A 22,255-nucleotide genomic window follows, 5' to 3' on the forward strand; every position below is an offset into this window, starting at 1 on the left:
GTCTCATCCGACGCATTAACAAAAAACTTTTTTTCTTCCTTTCAGGTGTTAAGGAACGCAAGCTCCAGCAGCTGATGGGGACTAATGCCCCTCCAGATCCTCCTTCCGCTTCACTTCCCTCTGACCCCACCCCTTCTGATCTGACCCCTTGCCGTGTATTCACTATACCCTCTGACCTCCCCCTCTCTGATGCTGAGCGTTCTGTACTCAGCAAAGGACTCAGCTTTATCCCCTTACGCCCCCACCTCAATGAATTTCGCGCTCGGCATGACGTTGAGCTCTTCTTCCGTCGCCTCCGCCTCCGGGCTCACTTCTTTGACCAGGAGTCCTCCCCCCGACCAGCAGACCCATTCACCCGCCTCCAGTATTCTCCCTCTACCTGGACCCCTCACCCTGGCCTCTTACCCGCTCTTGATCTCTTCATTGAAAACTGTCGGCGAGACATTGGTCGTCTCAATTTCTCTGCCCCCCTCACTCACTCTAACCTGTCTCCCTCTGAACTTGAGGCACTCCGTTCTCTCAGGTCTAACCCCGACATGGTCATCAAACCTGCAGACAAGGGTGGTGCTGTTGTTGTATGGCGTACCGACCTCTACCTTGCAGAAGCTCAACGCCAACTCACAGACACCTCTTCCTACCTCCCTCTGGACCATGACCCCACCACCGAACATCAAGCCACCGTCCAAAGGACTGTCACTGACCTCATCTCCTCTGGAGATCTTCCCTCTACAGCTTCCAACCTCATAGTCCCGCAACCCCGGACAGCCCGCTTCTATCTCCTTCCCAAAATCCACAAACGGGACTGTCCCGGCAGACCCATTGTGTCAGCCTGCTCCTGCCCAACTGAACTTATTTCTTCCTATCTAGACTCTATCTTTTCTCCGCTGGTGCAGTATCTTCCCACCTACATCCGTGACTCTTCTGACGCCCTACGTCATTTTGACAATTTCCAGTTTCCTGGTCCCAACCGCCTCCTCTTCACTATGGACGTCCAATCGCTCTACACCTCCATCCCCCACCAGGATGGTTTGAGGGCTCTCCGCTTCTTCCTGGAACAGAGGCCCAACCAGTCCCCATCCACCACCACCCTCCTCCGCCTGGCTGAACTTGTTCTCACATTGAACAACTTCTCCTTCAACTCCACGCACTTCCTTCAAGTAAAAGGTGTCGCTATGGGTACCCGCATGGGTCCTAGTTATGCCTGTCTTTTTGTGGGATATGTCGAGCATTCTTTGTTCCAGTCCTACTCAGGCCCCCTCCCCCAACTCTTTTTCCGGTACATTGATGACTGTATCGGTGCCGTTTCCTGCTCCCGCCCCGAACTCGAAAACTTTATCAACTTTGCTTCCAATTTCCACCCTTCTCTCACCTTTACATGGTCCATCTCTGACACTTCCCTTCCCTTCCTTGACTTCTCTGTCTCCATCTCTGGGGATAGGTTGTCTACCAATATCCATTATAAGCCCACTGACTCCCACAGCTACCTCGACTACACTTCTTCACACCCTACCTCCTGTAAGGACTCCATTCCATTCTCCCAGTTTCTCCGTCTCCGACGCATCTGCTCCGATGATGCTACCTTCCATGACGGTGCTTCTGATATGACCTCCTTTTTCCTCAACCGAGGATTTCCCCCCACTGTGGTTGACAGGGCCCTCAACCGTGTCCGACCCATTCCCCGCACCTCTACCCTCACCCCTTCCCCTCCCTCCCAGAACCGTGACAGGGTTCCCCTTGTCCTCACTTTTCATCCCACCAGCCTCCATATCCAAAGGATCATCCTCCGCCATTTTCGCCACCTCCAGCGTGATGCCACTACCAGTCGCATCTTCCCCTCCCTTCCCCTGTCAGCATTCCGAAGGGATCGTTCCCTCCGCGACACCCTGGTCCACTCCTCCATTACCCCCACCACCTCGTCCCCGTCCCAGGGCACCTTCCCTTGCAATCGCAGGAGGTGTAATACCTGCCCATTTACCTCCTCTCTCCTCACTATCCCAGGCCCCAAACACTCCTTTCAGGTGAAGCAGCGATTTACTTGTACTTCTTTCAATGTAGTATACTGTATTCGCTGCTCACAGTGTGGTCTCCTCTACATTGGGGAGACCAAGCGCAGACTGGGTGACCGCTTTGCGGAACATCTCCGCTCAGTCCGCAAGCAGGACCCTGAGCTTCCGGTTGCTTGCCATTTCAACACTCCCCCCTGCTCTCATGCTCACATCTCTGTCCTGGGATTGCTGCAGTGTTCCAGTGAACATCAACGCAAGCTCGAGGAACAGCATCTCATCTACCGATTAGGCACACTACAGCCTGCCGGACTGAACATTGAGTTCAATAATTTCAGAGCATGACAGCCCCCCACTTTACTTTCATTTTTCGTCATTTTTAGTTATCTTTTCTTCCTTTTTTTTGCATTCCTTTTTACATTTTTTGCATTTATTTCATTTCATCTTAGTTTGTTCAGTTTGCTTACCCACTTTTTTTCAGGTTGTTTTTCTTCAGGTTTGCACTTGCTGATGTTCTATATTCAGTATATTCACACCTAATCTGTACTAATGCTTTGTCTTTCAAAACACCATTAACATATTGTTTGCCTTTGCTCTGTGACCTTTTGGTCAGCTATGTGGCCTGGTCCAATCTGCACCTTCTCCTTTGTTATCTCTTGCCCAACCCCCACCTCACTTGTTTATAATCTGTGACTTTTCTAATATTTGTCAGTTCCGAAGAAGGGTCACTGACCCGAAACGTTAACTCTGCTTCTCTTTCCACAGATGCTGCTAGACCTGCTGAGTGAATCCAGCATTTCTTGTTTTCCATCAGTTATGACTGATCCAGAGCAGGTCCTGACTTAAGGCTCACACCAGAAATTTTTGAGCTATTCACGAGGGCAGAGTAGCCGAGGTGGTTTCCTGTTTCCCTCTTCATGGATTTTATCTGCAGAGTACTGTCTCTTAGGTGGGCTGCAACAAGGCTGAAGAGCCCCAACTAATCATAGGATGCCACCCTCATCCACTGGATGCAAGTACCCCCAATATACACCATCCAAGCATGTAGAGTCAGGGCTCCAATCTCCATTTGCCAGGGCTATCTGTAGTGGGACCTGAACCCAACCCTTCTGGTTCAAAGGTTGGAATTCTGGTGGGGAGGTGGTGGTATAATGTAAAGGCCTGCTCAGGTCAGGGGAAAAAAAACCCCAGGCCGAACCCGACAGAACTACATCGGACCCGAGCCCGACCCTGCCCAAGACCCTCCATTTTCTCCCCGCACCCAAACCAAGCCCGACCCCATCACCGGATGGTTCACTTTACCTACCTTCCGAGACTGCAGAAAGCTGTAGCATGAGCGCCATGACGTCATAGAGATGCTCACTCGCTCACTCAGAGTTGCCCTCCTTGACGTCCCAGACTCCCAGCTCAAGTAGGTTTTTTTTACTTTTAACACTTACCAGCAAAGCAAAATTCAATACTTAGTGTCCGACCCGGACTGTCAGGTTCGGGTTGGGTAACAGGCCTTTAGCGTAACGGTAATGTTACTAGACTAGTAATCTGGAGCCCAGGCTAATGCTCTGGGGACATGGGCTCAAATCCCATCAGGGCAGATGGGCAAATGTGAATTCAATTAATAAATCTGGAATTAAAATCTAGTCAATGGTGACTACGAAACCAATGTCAATTGTCATAAAACTCATCTGGTTCACTAATGCCCTTTAGGGAAGGAAATCTGGCCTATATGCGACTCCAGAGGTTGACTCTTAAAATGCCCTGAATGGTCTAGCAAGCCACTCAGTTCAAGGGCAATTAGGGATGGGCAATAAATGCTGGTATAGCCAGTGATGCCCACATTCCACAAATGAATAAAAAAAACTGGGCCAGTGGTCACTCAGTCTGGAAGCAAGTACCCCACTGGCTGTCAATGTAGCCATATTCTAGTCTCCATTTACTAGGGCTTGAATCCTTCACCATCTGACCTCAAGGGAATACTACCACCAAACCAAGGCTCATTCCCAGAGATGTAGGAATTAATAAAAAAAAAAAGCTTGGGCCCCTACTTCTGGTAACTAGTGACCTGTGTTGCAAAATGTGTTCCTGCAGCTGTTTATGTCTGCATCATCTTAGGATGCCACTCTCATCCACTGGATGCAAGTACCACCAATAGTCAGAAAGACACTATGCCTGCATCACCGTCTATGCTCACACAAAGGAAGGTATTGAATGATGACTGGCATATGTGGAAGTGTGTCCAATCTCAGATCTCAGTCATAATTTTTTCCCTCTCCCATATGAACACACTAGGCCATTTTATTTTGGAGGGGAGGAAGAGAAAGTGTGGACAAAAATCAGGAAGCTCTGATTAAACTACATACCTGCAGCAGAAATTTTCACCTGCACATAACACTGATTCAAAACATAATTGAGACTTGAAAACTGCAAGATGCTCACTGAAAGCTGGTTGATTGCCTGGATAGCTGTGACACCACTGTGGGCCAACATAGAGCAGCCTCTAGTGATCTGATTAAATAAAACAGCACACTATCATAACTGTATTTTAGAGTCATGTACTCATCAGAATATTTAGGCACTGTTACACATGCACACAGGTAGCTGCACTATAAAACACCAACTTTTATAAGAGCTGCATAAATCTTAGTGAACGTGAAATTGGGTACAAATTAGTGCTGGAAAAATGCTTTAAAAGGAACTGATTTATTTCAATGAATTCCATGCAGTTGGAGAAAGTCGTTCTGCATGTATATGTACACTCTTCTTCCCCAGTCTTCATTCTTACCTTTTGGATTTAGAATATCAAAAAAGGAAACAGGTACAAATAAGAAGGGTAATTGCAAGGGAATGGAGACAGTCAGGACAGCAGCATCCATCCCATTTATAAAGCTGTTAGTATAAAAAGGGACCAGTTTATAAGATCAGTTAATTTACCAAGTTAAAAAAGACTTCAATACCCAATGTATTCATAGATCTTATAATTAATGCCACTGTATAAGACCCTCCCGCCACAGTAGACTGAGGGGCTGGAAACCATGTAAAATCCCTCGGGCTATAAGCGGAATACACAGCAAAATTGTGTATTCGGAACGTTTGACATGGAATAGACTCTGTAAACATAACCTGCAATGGCAAGTGTAATGATGCACCTCATTTAGTGTATTGAAAGAAACTGATCTGTATTGCACTTATGTAATTTGAAGTATGCAATGTAATGTTATGTTACAAATTTTATGAATAAAGTACACTTTTGGAAAAAAGAATTCAGAATTCAGATAACAGGATAGACATTACCTTTTGTTTAAAGCTACTTTACATGGCTTTGAAGTTGCCTCAAACATGACAGCACTGGAAGTTTTGTGTGAAAAATTAAATGTCTGAGGCAAATCTCTCTCAAATTCTGGGAGCTTTGGGGTCACAGGGAGATTTCTCGTTGAAGGCCGCAAGATATGATCTACATTGGGAAAGAAATGGTACAGTAAGTAAACATGAAAAACACCATACCAGCTAACTGTGATAAATTAAAAGCAAATTTTTGAAGCTAGCAACCTGACAACTAATCACTAATTCAAACTCATGGCCTAACCTTCACCAAGTCCTCAACTTATCCATTACCCCTGTGGTAACTCACCTACGTTGACTCCCAGTCCACCAGCGCCTTGTGTTCAATCTCTCCATGGCCCCACACCTCCCCTCTAAATTCTGAAAACTTTTCCTTCACTCCACCACTGGCAGTCATGTCTTCAGTCATCCAGGTCCCAAACTTTGGAACTGCCTCATTAAACCTCTCCTTTAAGGCACATTTGGCCACCCCAGCCAATATTTCCTTCTTTGGTTCAGTGTCAATTTATGTCCTACTGAGCTTCACTATGTTAAAGGGCTTATATAAACACATTGTTATGCAAGGTTATATATGCATAAAAAAGTATTATTAGTGAAGCAGCATTCACAGCCTGTAGCATAAAATGCTGAGTGCAATTAATAGAAGCGGGGAGGGGGGGGGGAGGAAAGGGAAGTGGTGGGAGGAAGCTGTCCTCAGGAGCTTGAATGGATTGAAGAGAGTGGGTTAACAAACAAATTTAGAATGTTCTTATTGAAACACAACAGCCATTTGCTGTTCCATGCTTAATCAAAACTTCTCACTGTCTTTGTAATTTCCCTTACAAACTCCTTATATGCATTGACTTTACCTGTTCTGAGCATCTTGGCAATCGGAGCCTCCAATGGAGGCATAGCAGAATGTATGTCCCTCGGTCGGTAAACAGGTAATCTGGACCGTTGCATCTCTCCAGACAGACAGACAATACTATAGAAATACAACATTGTGAAGAAGAGGGCAGACAGACCAACACAAAGACCCAAACAATTTTGTTGTGTATTCACTGCCAACTTAATCTGACCTGTTTCCATATTGTGTGGCACAGGTTGCACCCACAGTACTCCACAAGCTGATTTACTGATTTAAGTACCAACATCTTCGGTGGCCAAGCAGAGGTCCGATGCATCTCAACAGGGGTGACCCTGCAATCCCACAGTCCAAGTGGGAAGCCATATTTTCAGGGTCAGAGATAGAGCTAAAAGATTTATTCCTGCACACCCTTCAGGCAAAGGATTTCAGAACTACCCCAGAAATTTTTATTAATCCAAAATCCACACAGAATGCCAGCAGGAAAGCTTTGCACTACTCATCCTGCCCGTAAACCACTCCCTTCCCCAGAAATATAGAAGCAGGACACATGTTGAGGTATGGTTCCAACAGTCCTCCAGTTAATGCTTCCACGAGGAGTGTTACGTGAGCAAGCAAGAGTAAACTTTGACTGTGGGGATATGACAGTGAAGCTCAATTCCAGTCAGGCAATAAGGAATGAGAAATGTGGTCAGTTTCCTCTCCCTCCTGCCCATCTGTCTCTCTCCCCACCCTCCTCCCACCATGTGAAGACAATTTTAGTACCCTAACTCATCAGCTCACAAAAAGCACATACTGAACCTGAGACATTTGCTTACAAACAGCAGCAACAAACTTGGCAGAGCATTTATTCTCCGGGACAGAGCCCCCTCAAAAATTAACCACACAAATATAATGGAAAAATTGAATGAAACCTGGAGCAGAGTGCCACTCTGACCTACTCATGCCCATCAATTTAGGTGCGTACATGGATTTAGAGAAAATAAAATTTTCTTAAATGGTTTATCTGAACACTGGAAGAATGCAACTCCAGGTCTATTCCTACAGAAGTACTATTTTCCAAACCTGCATGCTTCCCCCTCCAGAGACATCACTGCCAACAGGTTTGCCCTACGAACCTTCCTGCCAGGTTCCCAATTTTAACCATAAACTCAGCAACCCATATTCCAGTCACTCTCAACCTTGCCACGTCAGGCTTGCAAGCTCTATCATACCAATAAGGCCTTCTCAGATCACTTACCTTGCATCACTCCACTTCTGCCCATATTCGTCTTCCACTCCTCAACCCTACCTCCTTCTGTATCCACCCCTGGAAGAAACTAGCTATCCCCCAATTCACATACAACTGAACTTTCAAAATTCCAACTGTCTACCCTTTTAGCCTTCCATTCGCCACATTTCTTCAGCTACTGATTTACTCAACTGTATCCTAAACTCCACATTTGAGGTCCTAGTCCTCAGTAAAACCATTACTCTCTCACCCTGGCTATTCCCCTGGTTCGACCCTCATCTCCACTCCATTAAGTTTAATGGATTCAGGTTTGAAAGGATAAGGTGGACAACTGGTTTAGCTGTCCACTGCCAGACTGGCTGGACCACAAGAAGCATGAATCGGGTCCTGTTTTCCGCTGCTAAAACTGCTCACTATTCCAGGATCATCCTGGAATGCAAAGATAACATCCAGCTTCTTTTCTCTATTGCAAACAGTCTTCTTAAAGCCCTCTCCAACCCCCACCTTCAACAGTAAGTGCAAGGAGCTCATGGACTTCTTTGTCACCAAGATGGAGACCATTTGATCAGCTGCCTCTGCCACATCTCTCCCTTCCAGTAGAAAGTGGCTTTGAGGTAGAAGACCAGCCACGATCTAGTTGAATGGTGGAGTAGGCTCAAAGGGCTGAATGGCCTACTCCTAGTTCCTAAGTAACTCCTGCCTATCCCTGCACTCTTATCTTTCTTTAGTTTCTTTGACATCTCCCCTCATTACCTCTGAGCTTATCTGATCCACGAAACCCACCTCCTGTTCCCTTGACCCTATTCCCACTAAACTGCTGACCATCCAACATCCCCCTCTGATCCCTCGGTTCACCGATATGAATAACCTCTTCAGGTGTAGTCCCTCTCCTTCAATTCTGCTGTGATCACCCCTCAAACAAAAAAGCCTTGACCCCACTGTTCTTTCCAACTTCTGCCCCACCTCCAACCTACTATTCCTCTCCAAAGTCCTAGAACATGCTGGCACCTCCCAAATCTGCACCTGGAACTCATGTATGAATCTCTCCAATCATGTTCCTACCAATGCCACAGTACCTAACTAGCTCTTAAGAACACAAATGACAGCCTATATGGCTATGACAAAGGTAAACTATCCTTTCGCATCGTTTCTGCAGCCTGTGACATGGTTGACCATGCCACCCTCCTCCAATGCCTCTCCATTGTCATCCAGCTGGGCTGTACTGCTCTTCCATTCTTGTCTGATCATAGCCAGAGAACCAATAGCAATGGCTATTCTTTCTACTCACACACTGTTAGCTCTGGTGACCCCAAAGATCTATCCTTGTCTCCCCATTTCTCATCGACATGCTGCCCCTTGGCGACATCATATGAAAGCACATGTACTCCGAAGATACCCAGCTCTACTTCACCATACCTCTCTCAACTCCTCCACTGTTGCTAAATTATCAGACTCCTTATCTGACACCCAATACTAGATGAGCAGAAATTTCCTCCAATTAAATATTGGGAAGACTGAAACCATTGTTTGTTTTTGGTCCCCACTCCAAACTCAGTTCCCTAACTACTGACTCCAACCCTCTCCTTCACAGCAGGGAGAATAAACCTGGCAACTTTACTGCTTCCAATCACATTCGCGCCCTCACTAATTTCCACCTCCATATCACCAGACTTCTTTCCTACTGTCTTAAGAGTGTTGTCCCTTTAAGATCTCAGCATGCTAATGAGCCAAGTACCTGGATGTAGTCATGTGACTATAAGCCATAGCCACTCTGCAACCAACACCCAGATGAAGGTTCTGTAAATAGTTTGCCCTGTACTGTATATAACAGTTTAGCTGCTGATAAACCTGTTAGAGATCTTCAGCAAACTAAAATCCACACATCTCATTTATGTTGATTAAGACAACATAAATAACTCATTGCACCTACTTCAGCTGTTCTGCTGCTGAAACCCTCATTCAAGCTTTTGTTACCTCTAGACTTGACTATTCCAACACAATTCTGGCTGGTCTCCCACATTCTACCCTCTGGAAACTTGAGGTTATCCAAAACTCTGCAGCCCGTGCCTTAACTCACACCAAGTCCATTTCACCGATCACCCGTGCGCACTGACCTACACTGGCCCCGGTCAAGCAACGTTTGATTTTAAAATTCTCATCCTGGTTTTCAAATTCCTCCATGTCCTCACCCGCCCTTAACTATGTAATCGCCTCCAGCCCGACAATCCTCCAAGACACCTGCACTCGTCTAATTCTGGCCTCTTGCTCCACCACTGGTGGCTATGTCTCCTGTTGCCTACGCCCTAAGCTCTGGAATTCCCTCGACACCTCTCTACCTGACTTTCCTCCTTTATGACACTCCTTAAAACCTACCTCTAACCAAGGTTTTGGTCATCTGACCCAACATCTTAGGCGGCGCAGCATCATTTTGTTTAATGCTCCTGAAGTGCCTTCGATGTTTTATTAGGTTAAAGACACTAATTTGCTGTTGTGGAGCCACAAAGCTGCATCATTTTACTATTTTCTCCACCATAGGAGATTCAAGACGAGGTAGCCACCAAGGTGAAAAGCACTTTTTATACATCTACCAGCAAAATAGAAAACACTGATCTGCCATTGCATTTGTTTATTTTAGTTTCACACAACTCAAACAAATCACTCGTCTTTGTAAATCAGAGCAGAATGACCGATACGCACGTGTCACTTTAAGCAGTGCTTCTGTTTTTTCTCCTTGTCTCAGGAATCCACATTACAAACTCCTAAAAGGACTGTAGTGCTACTCAGCAGCCTTCTGTGTTCCTGCACAAACAAAATTCACCCTAATTCTTTCCTCCTTCCTTTTTATCTTTAAAGATTCACACCACCTCACTCGAAGGCAAGTTCTTTGTTTTAGAAGCAAATGCCTTGCATTAATAACTCACAATTTACCTGGGATGAACTGGACATAAAAGCTGAATTCCAGAGATGAGTTGACTGACTGCCCCAGACATGAAGGCAGCATTTGACTATGGCACCAAGGAGCCCGAGTAAAACTGAAATCAATGGGGATCAGGGAGAAAATGCCCAAGTAGCTGAAATCATGTATAGCTCAAAGGCAGATGGTTGTGGTTCTTAGCATCCAATCAGCTTGGCCATAGGACATCCCTGTAGAAGTTCCTCAGTGCAATGTCCCAAGCTGCTTTAATGACCTTCCCTCCAATTTAAGGTCAGAATTGGGCTGTTTGCTGGTGGTTATACAGTGCTCAATTCCATTTGCAGTTCCTCAGATAACAAAACAGCCCACGCCAGCGTGCAGAAAGACCTGGAAAGTAACCTTCATGCCACACATATATCAGGCAATGACATCTTCAACAAAAGACAGCAAAGCCACCTCACCTTAACATTCATTGCAGAGTACTCCAATATTCTAGAATCCCCACTGGCCAGAAACCCAACTGGATCAGCCTCAAATGTCATAGCTACTAGAGAAGGCCTGCGGCTGGGTACTCTGCAGTGAATGGTCACCCAATTTCCCAATGCTCCTACAAAATCTAAAAGACACAACCCAGAAGCGTAATGAAAAGCCTCCACTTGCCTGGATGGGTTCAGCTACAAGAGCTTGATACCATTCACGACAAAGCAGCTCCCTTGACTGGCACCTCCCACTGGCCCAAACATCCACTCCCCCTACCAGTGCCCCATAACTACAGAGTACCATCTACAGAATGTACAGCAGCAATTCAGAGGCTTCTTTGGCCGCAGGTGCATTGGAGAACCTTCACCTCAGTCACACATCATCCGGACTTGGAAATATATTGCCATTCCTTCTTCATTGCTAGGTGAAAATCCAGGAACTCCCTACCTAACAGCATCGTGGGAACACTGTCACCACATGAAGTGCAGCAGTTCAAGGTGGCAGCTCACCATCACCTTTTCAGAACTAGGCACATACAATAACTGCCACCCATGCTATTGACACCCACATCCTGAGAATGAATAAATAAAATTATGCTATTGTTTCTTTTCACAAGTTAACACATCTCCCATGAATTTTCAGTTTTTATTTTCAGCATGATTCCACCTAGAGTCAAAGAAATGACAACCTTGCTTTAATTTATCACTTAAGAACAAAGAACAGTACAGCACAAGAACAGGCTATTCGGCCCTCCAGGCCTGCGCCGATCTTGATGCCTGTCTAAACTAAAACCTTCTGCACTGCCGGGGACCGTATCCCGCCATTCCCATCCTATTCATGTATTTGTCAAGATGCCTCTTAAACGTCGCTATCGTACCTGCTTCCACCACCTCCCCGGCAGCAAGTTCCAGGCACTCACCACTTTCTGTGTAAAAAGCTTGCCTCACACATCCGCTCTAAACTTTGCCCCTCGCAACTTAAACCTATATCCCCTAGTAACTGACTCTTCCACCCTGGGAAAAAGCTTCTGACTATCCACTCTGTCCATACCACTCATAACTTTGTAAACCTCTATCATATCGCCCCCTCCATCCCCGTTGTTCCAATGAAAACATTCAGAGTTTATCCAGCCTCTCCTCATAGCTAATGCCCTCCAGACCAGGCAACATCCTGGTAAACCTCTTCTGTACCCTCTCCAAAGCCTCCATGTCCTTCTGGTAGTGTGGCGACCAGAATTGTACGCAATATTTCAAGCTTGGCCTAAATAAGGCTCTGTACAGCTGCAGCATAACTTTTTACACTCTTTGCCCTGACCAATGAAGGCAAGCATGCCATATGCCTTCTTGACTACCTTATCCACCTACGTTGCCACTTTCAGTGACCTGTGGACCTGTACACCCAGATCTCTCTGCCTGTCAATACTCCTAAGGGTTCTGCCATTTACTGTATACTTCCCACTCCACTGCTACCCTCGGTCTTCTATGACCGAGCCAGTTCTGTATCCATCTTGCCAGCTCACCTCTGATCCCGTGTGACTTCACCTTTTGTACCAATCTGCCATGAGGAACCTTGTCAAAGGCTTTACTGAAGTCCATATAGACAACAACCACTGCCCTTCCTTCAATCATCTTCGTCACTTCCTCAAAAAACTCAATCAAATTAGTGAGACACGACCTCCCCTTCACAAAACCATGCTGCCTCTCGCCAATAAGTTCATTTGTTTCCAAATGGGAGTAAATCCTGTCCCGAAGAATCCTCTCTAATAATTTCCCTACCACTGACGTAAGGCTCACCGGCCTATAATTTCCTGGATTATCCTTGCCACCCTTCTTAAACAAAGGAACAATATTGGCCATTCTCCAGTCCTCTAGGCCCTCACCTGTAGCCAATGAGGATACAAAGATTTCTTTCAAGGCCCCAGCAATTTCTTCCCTTGCCTCCCTCAGTACTCTGGGGTAGATCCCATCAGGCCCTGGGGATTTATCTACCTTAGTGCTTTGCAAGACACCCAACACCTCCTCCTTTTTGATAATGAGATGACTGAGACTATCTGCACTCCCTTCCCTAGGCTCATCATCCACCAAGTCCTTCTCTTTGGTGATTACTGATGCAAAGTATTCATTTAGTACCTCGCTCGTTTCCTCTGGCTCCACACAGATTCCCTCCTCTATCCCCGAGTGGGCCAACCCTTTCCCTGGTTAACATCTTGCTCTTGATATACGTACAAAAAGCCTTGGGATTCTCCTTAATCCTGTTTGCCAATGACTTTTCATGACCCCTTTTAGCCCTCCTGACTCCTTGCTTAAGTTCCTTCCTACTTTCTTTATATTCCTCAAGGAGAGAATGCTAATCACAGCTAAGAAACACCTTTACAAGGAGTTACTCATCAAACTTCATGGCCAATAACCCCATTACCCAGAGTTACCAATACCTGCTAATGGCTGATAAACCTCCATGACCTGCAATCATAAATTCTCCCATTACGTTCAATAATACCTCTTCACCTGGTATCACTAGCAACCCACCACCACCATCCACACCCCCAAGACAGACAAACCAGTCACTTCAGTCACAAAATTTACTCTTGCAGCAGATACATCCCAATTTACCTGTAGCTACTAATTTGCATTCCCACCTTCAGACTCCATCAACCCTTTACCTGCAGTCACTGATCACAGCCAATAAACCCCACTACGAAGACACTAATCCTCCAGCCAATATACGCTATTACCTTGCCACTACCCCCAACATCCTATAGACCCCATTAATAAACATCACTATTAACACCCTTCCCTCACACCCAGAATCAGAACTGTTACAGCATAGGAGGCCATTCGGCCCATCGAGTCTGCACCAGCTCTTCTAGCGAGCATGTCACCTGGTGCCACTCTCCTGGCTTCTCCCCAGAACCTTGCACATTGTTCCTTTTTATATAAGAAGTTGAATTCCTTTTTGAATGCTTCAACTGAACCTGCCTCCACCACACACATCAGTGCATTCCAGACCATAACCACTCACAGAGAAAGTTTTTCCTCATGTCACTTTTGCTTCTTTTATCAATTACTTTAAAATCTGTGCACTCTCGTTCTCGATCCTTTCATGACTAGGAACAGTTTCTCTCTATCTACTCCGTCCAGACCCCTCAATTTTGAATACCTACATCAAATCTCCTCTCAGCCTTCCCTCTCCAAGGAAAACATTCCTAACTTCTCCATTCTTGTAAATCTTTTCTGCACCCTCTCTAATCCTTCCTAATGTGGGGTGCCCAGAACTGGACGCAATATCCAGATGAGGCCGAACAAGTATCTTATTCAGGTTCAACATAACCTCCTTGTTTTTGTACTCTATGCCCCGATTAATAAAGCCCAGCATACTGTGCTTCATTAAACCGCTCTCAACCAGTCCTGCCACCTTCAATGACTTATACACATATATATCCTGGTCCCTCTGCTCCTCCACCCCCTTTAGAATTGTACCCTTTATTTTATATGGTCTCTCCACATTCTTCCTACCAAAATGAATCACCTCACATTTCTCTGCATTGAACTTCATCTGCCACCTGTCCGTCCATTCTACCAACTCGTCCGTGTCCTTTTGACATTCGACACTATCCTCCTCACAGTTCACAATGTTTCCAAGTTTCATATCATTTGCCAACTTTGAAATTGTGTCCTGTACACCAAGGCCTAGCTCATTAATATTAATCAGGAAAAGCAAAAGTCTGACTTTTAACTGACCCCTGGGGAACTCCACTACAAACCTTCCGCCAGCCCGAGAAACATCCATTAACCACTACTGTTTCCTGTAACTCAGCCAGTTCCGTATCCATATTGCTACAGTCCCATTTATTTCATGAGCTATAACTTTGCTCACAAGTCTGAGCACTACATCAAACACCTTTTGGAAGTCCATGTAAATCACATCAACTGCATTGCCCTCATCAACCTTCTCTGTTAACTCTTCAAAAAACTCCAGCAAGTTAAACGTGATTTTTCCCTCATGAAATCCATGCTGTCTTTCTTTAACCCGCATTTGTCCATATGACTATTAATTTTGTCCCAAATTATTCTTTCTAAAATTTTCCCCACCACCGACGTAGTTGCTAGACTTATCTTTACACCCGTTTTTGAGCACAGGTGTAACATTTGCAATTTTCCAGTCCTCCGGCACCACCCCTGTATCTAAGGAGAATTAGAAAATTATGGCCAGTTTCTCTGCAATTTCCACCCTCACTTCCCTCAGCATCCTTGAATGCATCCTATCCATTCCTGGTGCCTTATCAATATTAATCCCTTCAAGTGTCTGAATTACCTCCTCTTTCACCATTGTCTGGGTTGCATCTTCCTCCTTATTAAAGACAGATGCAAAGTATTCATTTAATACTTCCGAAGTAGGGTCACTGACCCGAAACGTTAACTCTGCTTCTCTTTTCACAGATGCTGGCAGACCTGCTGAGTGGTTCCAGCATTTCTTGTTTTTATTCATTTAATACCTCAGCTATGCCCTCTGCCTCCTTGTGCAAATCCCCTTTTGGGTCCCTAATCAGCTCCACTCCTCCTTTTACTGTTTATATGTCTATAGAAAACTTCAGGATTCTCTTTTATGTTAACTGCCAGTCTCTTTTTATACTCTCCCTTTTCTTCTCTTATTTGCTTTTTCACTTCCCCCCCTGAACCTTCTATATTCAGCCTGGTTCTCAACAGTATTTTCTACCTGGCATCTGTCATATGCACACTTTTCATTTCTTTTGTCATCCAGGGTGCTCTGGATTTGTTTACCCTGCCTTTCCCCTTCAAGGGAATATACCTTGGCTGAACTATTTCTTTTTTGAAGGTAGCCCATTATTCAGCTATAGTTTTTCCTGCCAACCTTTGACTCCAATTTATTTGTTCCAGATCCATTCTTACCCCATTGAAGTTGGCTTTGCCCAACTTAATTCTTACGCTGGATTATTATTGGTCCTTTTCCATAGTCAGCCTAAAACTTATGATACAATGATCACTATCTCCTAAATGTTCTCCTACTGACACTTGATCCACTTGGCCCACCCTATTCCCAAGAACCAGGTCTGCACCTCCTTTCGCATTGGACAAAAAATATACTGTAGACAATTTTCCTGAACACACTCTAGGAACTCTTGCCCCGTCCTGTCCTTTATACTTCTACTATCTCCGTCTATACTTGGATAATTAAAAAGTCCCCCATTATAATTACCCTATACTTTTTGCACCTCTCTGCAATTTCCTTGCAAATTTGTTCCTCTCTATACTTTCCACTAGTTGGTGGCCTGTAAACACCAAGCAATGTAACTCTAGCCAAATGGATCCTGTCCTCAATCATTCTGCGACATCCTTTTTCTCCAGCATTGCAATGCTATTTTTAATCAATACCAGAACCCCTTCCCTTTTTTTCCCTTTCATATCTTTCCTGAATAGCTTGGAGACAGGAATATTTAAAACTCAGTCCTGTCCTTTAGAGCCACATCATATTTCCACATGGCAATCTGCAACTATTACTCACCAATATTAATAACGCTCCGTACATTCATAATAACCGACCTTAACCCGCAATCACTAATATCCTCCCCTCACAGCCAATAACCCATCTTTACCTCCTCTCACTGATCACAGCGGCGCCACATTCAATGTTTCTGGAAATAAAAAACCGCCACCTGGCGATTCAAACTCCGGCCCGCCTCTACCCGTGACGTCACTTCCAACTCGTGATCCGAAGTCAAATTGTGAAAGAAAAATCCCTATTCGGTTTCAAAGATTTCCCCCTCGCCCCCCGCTTTCCAGGTGTAATTTTCTCAACATTATTAATTTGAAAAGAAGGTGGTTGGGGGTTAAAATCTTTAAGCAGTGTTGAAGTCTGGGCTGGCGTCGAACCGTTAGTGCGCATGCGTAGTAGCAGCCTCCGCGGAAAAGCGGTTGAATTTAAAATTCTTGCAGTAAATAGTTGCGAGTTTGATTGGCCGGCCGCGGCCCACCGGGGTTCAAATACGGTCAGCGCTCAGGTAAGGAATGGATTGGTGATTATGTCATGAATGGGGTGATAATAGTCGGGCTTTCCTGTCACTGTTGGGTTTGGTGGGCAATGACTGTCTGCGAGCTTCTTTGGCCGTTCTGCCCTCTGTCTCCTGCAGAAGCAGCCGTTAAAATGTCGGTGTTTCTTTTGGCGGGGGAACGGAGTGGACAGTTCCAAGCTGAGGGAACCGAATATTAAAGGCCATCTGGGGGAATTGAATTCACTCTGGCCTGTGAGTCAGCGGGTTGTGGCTTTAATCCCCATTCCAAAGAGCTGAACACGAAATCCTCAACCAATGTCACCTAAAATAGATTATTTGGCAAAGGTTGTGAGATCTTGCTGTGCGCAAATTAGCAGAGAATACGTTTCAAAACTACTTCAGTGACTGCAAAGTGCTTTGAGGGCCTGAGATTGTGAAAGGTGCTATATAAATGCAAGTCTTTCTAAGCCAATAAGTCTTAAATTCTGCCCCATTCCCACCCCGCCCCCCCCCCCCCCATCCCCCATGTTTCACTCTAAATTGGCTGGTGCGTCACCTTGAACAAAAATAAAATCCTTGAAAAATACAGCAGGGTCCATCTGTGGTGGGAAAAACAATTAACATTTCAGTAATATAAAAGCAAAATACTGCGGATGCTGGAAATCTGAAACAAAAACAAGAAATGCTGGATTCACTCAGCAGGTCTGGCAGCATCTGTGGAAAGAGAAGCAGAGTTAACGTTTCGGGTCAGTGACCCTTCTTCGGAACTGACAAATATTAGAAAAGTCGCAGATTATAAACAAGTGAGGTGGGGGTGGGGCAAGAGATAACAAAGGAGAAGGTGCAGATTGGACCAGGCCACGTAGCTGACCCAAAGGTCACGGATCAAAGGCAAACAATATGTTAATGGTGTGTTGAAAGACAAAGCATTAGTACAGATTAGGTGTGAATATACTGAATATTGAACAGCAGCAAGTGCAAACCTGAAGAAAAACAACCTGAATAAAACAGTGGGTAAGCAAACTGAACAAACTAAGATGAAATGAAATAAATGCAAAAAAAGATTGTAAAAAAAAAGGAAGACAAAATAACTAAAAATGAAAGTAAAGTGGGGGGCTGTCATGCTCTGAAATTATTGAACTCAATGTTCAGTCCGGCAGGCTGTAGTGTGCCTAATCGGTAGATGAGATGCTGTTCCTCGAGCTTGCATTGATGTTCACTGGAACACTGCAGCAATCCCAGGACAGAGATGTGAGCATGAGAGCAGGGGGGAGTGTTGAAATGGCAAGCAACCGGAAGCTCAGGGTCCTGCTTGCGGACTGAGCGGAGATGTTCCGCAAAGCGGTCACCCAGTCTGCGCTTGGTCTCCCCAATGTAGAGGAGACCACACTGTGAGCAGCGAATACAGTATACTACATTGAAAGAAGTACAAGTAAATCGCTGCTTCACCTGAAAGGAGTGTTTGGGGCCTGGGATAGTGAGGAGAGAGGAGGTAAATGGGCAGGTATTACACCTCCTGCGATTGCAAGGGAAGGTGCCCTGGGATGGGGACGAGGTGGTGGGGGTAATGGAGGAGTGGACCAGGGTGTCGCGGAGGGAACGATCCCTTCGGAATGCTGACAGGGGAAGGGAGGGGAAGATGCGACTGGTAGTGGCATCACGCTGGAGGTGGTGAAAATGGCGAAGGATGATCCTTTGGATATGGAGGCTGGTGGGATGAAAAGTGAGGACAAGGGGAACCCTGTCACGGTTCTGGGAGGGAGGGGAAGGGGTGAGGGTAGAGGTGCGGGGAATGGGTCGGACACGGTTGAGGGCCCTGTCAACCACAGTGGGGGGAAATCCTCGGTTGAGGAAAAAGGAGGTCATATCAGCAGCACCGTCATGGAAGGTAGCATCATCAGAGCAGATGCGTCGGAGACGGAGAAACTGGGAGAATGGAATGGAGTCCTTACAGGAGGTAGGGTGTGAAGAAGTGTAGTCGAGGTAGCTGTGGGAGTCAGTGGGCTTATAATGGATATTGGTAGACAACCTATCCCCAGAGATGGAGGCAGAGAAGTCGAGGAAGGGAAGGGAAGTGTCAGAGATGGACCATGTAAAGGTGAGAGAAGGGTGGAAATTGGAAGCAAAGTTGATAAAGTTTTCTAGTTCGGGGCGGGAGCAGGAAACGGCACCGATACAGTCATCAATGTACCGGAAAAAGAGTTGGGGGAGGGGGCCTGAGTAGGACTGGAACAAAGAATGCTCGACATATCCCACAAAAAGACAGGCATAACTAGGACCCATGCGGGTACCCATAGCGACACCTTTTACTTGAAGGAAATGCATGGAGTTGAAGGAGAAGTTGTTCAATGTGAGAACAAGTTCAGCCAGGCGGAGGAGGGTGTTGGTGGATAGGGACTGGTTGGGCCTCTGTTCCAGGAAGAAGCGGAGAGCCCTCAAACCATCCTGGTGGGGGATGGAGGTGTAGAGCGATTGGACGTCCATAGTGAAGAGGAGGCGGTTGGGACCAGGAAACTGGAAATTGTCAAAATGACATAGGGCGTCAGAAGAGTCACAGATGTAGGTGGGAAGAGACTGGACCAGCGGAGAAAAGATAGAGTCTAGATAGGAAGAAATAAGTTCAGTTGGGCAGGAGCAGGCTGACACAATGGGTCTGCCGGGACAGTCCCGTTTGTGGATTTTGGGAAGGAGGTAGAAGCGGGCTGTCCGGGGTTGCGGGACTATGAGGTTGGAAGCTGCAGAGGGAAGATCTCCAGAGGAGATGAGGTCAGTGACAGTCCTTTGGACAGTGGCTTGAAATTAACATTTCAGGTTGGTGACCTTTCATCAGATCAGAGATTGTTTTTAATATGCTGTGCTTTGCGCATAAAGAACAAAGAACAGTACAGCACAGGAACAGGCCATTCGACCCTCCAAGTCTGCGCCGATCTTGATGCCTGCCTAAACTAACACCTTCTGCACTTCCGGGGCCCATATCCCTCTATTCCCTTCCTATTCATGTATTTATCAAGATGTCTCTTAAACGTCGCTATCGTATCTGCTTCCACCACCTCCCCTGGCAACAAGTTCCAGGCACTCACCACCCTCTGTGTAAAAAAACTTGCCTCGCACATCCCCTCTAAACTTTGCCCCTCGCACCTTAAACCTATGTCCCCTAGTAACTGACTCTTCCACCCTGGGAAAAAGCTTCTGACTATCCACTCTGTCCATGCCGCTCATAACTTTGTAAACCTCTATCATGTCACCCCTCCACCTCCGTCGTTCCAGTGAAAACAATCTGAGTTTTTCCAACCTCTCCTCATAGCTAATGCCCTCCAGACCAGGCAACATCCTGGTAAACCTCCTCTGTACCCTCTCCAAAGCCTCCACGTCCTTCTGGTAGTGTGGTGACCAGAATTGCATGCAATATTCTAATTGTGGCCTAACTAAGGTTCTGTACAGCTGCAACATGACTTGCCAATTTTTATACTCTATGCCCCGACCGATGAAGGCAAGCATGCCGTATGCCTTCTTGACTACCTTATCCACCTGCGTTACCACTTTCAGTGACCTGTGGACCTGTACGCCCAGATCTCTCTGCCTGTCAATACTCCTAAGGGTTCTGCCATTTACTGTATACTTCTCGCCTGCATTAGACCTTCCAAAATGCATTACCTCACATTTGTCCGGATTAAACTCCATCTGCCATTTCTCCGCCCAAGTCTCCAACCGATCTATATCCTGCTGTATCCTGTGACAATCCTCATCATTATCCGCAACTCCACCAACCTTTGTGTCGTCCGCAAACTTACTAATCAGACCAGCTACATTTTCCTCCAAATCATTTATATATACTACAAAGAGCAAAGGTCCCAGCACTGATTCCTGCGGAACACCACTAGTCACATCCCTCCATTCAGAAAAACACCCATCCACTGCTAACCTCTGTCTTCTATGACCGAACCAGTTCTGTATCCATCTTGCCAGCTCACCTCTGATCCCATGTGACTTCACCTTTTGTACCAGTCTGCCATGCGGGACCTTGTCAAAGGCTTTACTAAAGTCCATATAGATAACATTCACTGCCCTTCCTTCATCAATCATCTTTGTCACTTCCTCAAAAAACTCAATCAAATTAGTAAGACACGACCTCCCCTTCACAAAACCATGCTGTGTCTCGCTAGTAAGTTCATTTGTTTCCAAATGGGAGTAAATCCTGTCCCGAATAATCCTCTCTAATAGTTTCCCTACCACTGACGTAAGGCTCACCGGCCTATAATTTCCTGGATTATCCTTGCCACCCTTCTTAAACAAAGGAACAATATTGCCCATTCTCCAGTCCTCTCGGCCCTCACCTGTAGCCAATGAGGATACAAAGATTTCTGTCAAGACCCCAGCAATTTCCTCCCTTGCCTCCCTCAGTATTCTGGGGTAAATCCCATCAGGCCCTGGGGACTTATCTACCTTAATGCTTTGCAAGACACCCAACACCTCCTCCTTTTTGATAATGAGATGGCTGAGACTATCTACACTCCCTTCCCTAGGTTCATCATCCACCAAGTCCTTCTCTTTGGTGAATACTGTTGCAAAGTACTCATTTAGCACCTCGCCCATTTCCTCTGGCTCCACACATAGATTCCCATCTCTGTCCTTGAGTGTGCCAACCCTTTCTCTGGTTACCCTCTTGCTCTTTATATACGTATAGAAAGCCTTGGAATTTTCCTTAATCCTGTTTGCCAATGACTTTTCATGACCCCTTTTAGCCTTCCTAACTCCTTGCTTAAGTTCCTTCCTACTGTCTTTATATTCCTCAAGTGCTTCGTCTGTTCCTAGCCTTCCAGCCCTTACAAATGCTTCCTTTTTCTTTTTGACTAGGCTCACAATATCCCGCGTTATCCAAGCTTCCCAAAACTTGCCAAACTTGTCTTTCTTCATCACAGGAACATGCTGGTCCTGGATTCTAATCAGCTGACATTTGAAAGACTCCCACATGTCAGATGTTGATTTACCCTCAAACAGCCGCCCCCAATCTAAATTCTTCAGTTCCTGCCTAATATTGTTATAATTAGCCTTCCCCCAATTTAGCACCTTCACCCGAGGACTACTCTTATCCTTATCCACAAGTACCTTAAAACTTATGGAATTATGGTCACTGCTCCCGAAATGTTCCCCCACTGAAACTTCGACCGTCTGGCTGGGCTCATTCCCCAATACCAGAATGGCCCCATCCCTAGTTGGGCTATCTACATACTGTTTCAAAAAGCCCTCCTGGATGCTCCTCACAAATCCTGCCCCATCCAAGCCCCTAGCACTAAGTGAGTCCCAGTCAATATAGGGGAAGTTAAAATCACCCACCACCACAACACTGTTTCCTTTACATCTTTCCAAAATCTGTCTACATATCTGCTCCTCTACCTCCCGCTGGCTGTTGGGAGGCCTGTAGTAAACCCCCAAAATCGTG

At 45.8% G+C, this 22,255-nt stretch overlaps 2 protein-coding genes across 3 annotated transcripts in view; one reads left to right on the forward strand and one right to left on the reverse strand.

Moving 5' to 3' along the window:
* Positions 1-16,520, reverse strand: part of LOC137373962 (small kinetochore-associated protein-like) — a 35,495-nt gene extending 18,975 nt beyond the window's left edge. The window contains exons 1-3 of one of the 2 annotated variants that reach the window (XM_068039645.1): positions 16,420-16,516; positions 6,188-6,303; positions 5,292-5,451 (exon numbers count right to left, since the gene is read on the reverse strand). In XM_068039645.1, the coding sequence (XP_067895746.1) occupies positions 5,292-5,451; positions 6,188-6,281 (254 nt within the window). In that variant the 5' untranslated portion in view covers positions 6,282-6,303; positions 16,420-16,516. Of the gene's footprint in view, positions 1-5,291; positions 5,452-6,187; positions 6,304-16,419 lie in introns of both variants that reach the window. The other variant, XM_068039646.1, reaches the window with a different exon arrangement.
* A 102-nt stretch (positions 16,521-16,622) lies between these two features.
* The window catches only part of knl1 (kinetochore scaffold 1), a 160,489-nt gene continuing 154,856 nt past the window's right edge, over positions 16,623-22,255 (forward strand). Inside the window, exon 1 of the mRNA XM_068039647.1 lies at positions 16,623-16,824. The gene's annotated coding sequence lies outside the window, so the exon portion shown is untranslated. The remainder of the gene's footprint in view (positions 16,825-22,255) is intronic.

This window comes from Heterodontus francisci, chromosome 9 (assembly GCF_036365525.1).
Source record: "Heterodontus francisci isolate sHetFra1 chromosome 9, sHetFra1.hap1, whole genome shotgun sequence".
Classification (NCBI taxonomy): domain Eukaryota; kingdom Metazoa; phylum Chordata; class Chondrichthyes; order Heterodontiformes; family Heterodontidae; genus Heterodontus; species Heterodontus francisci.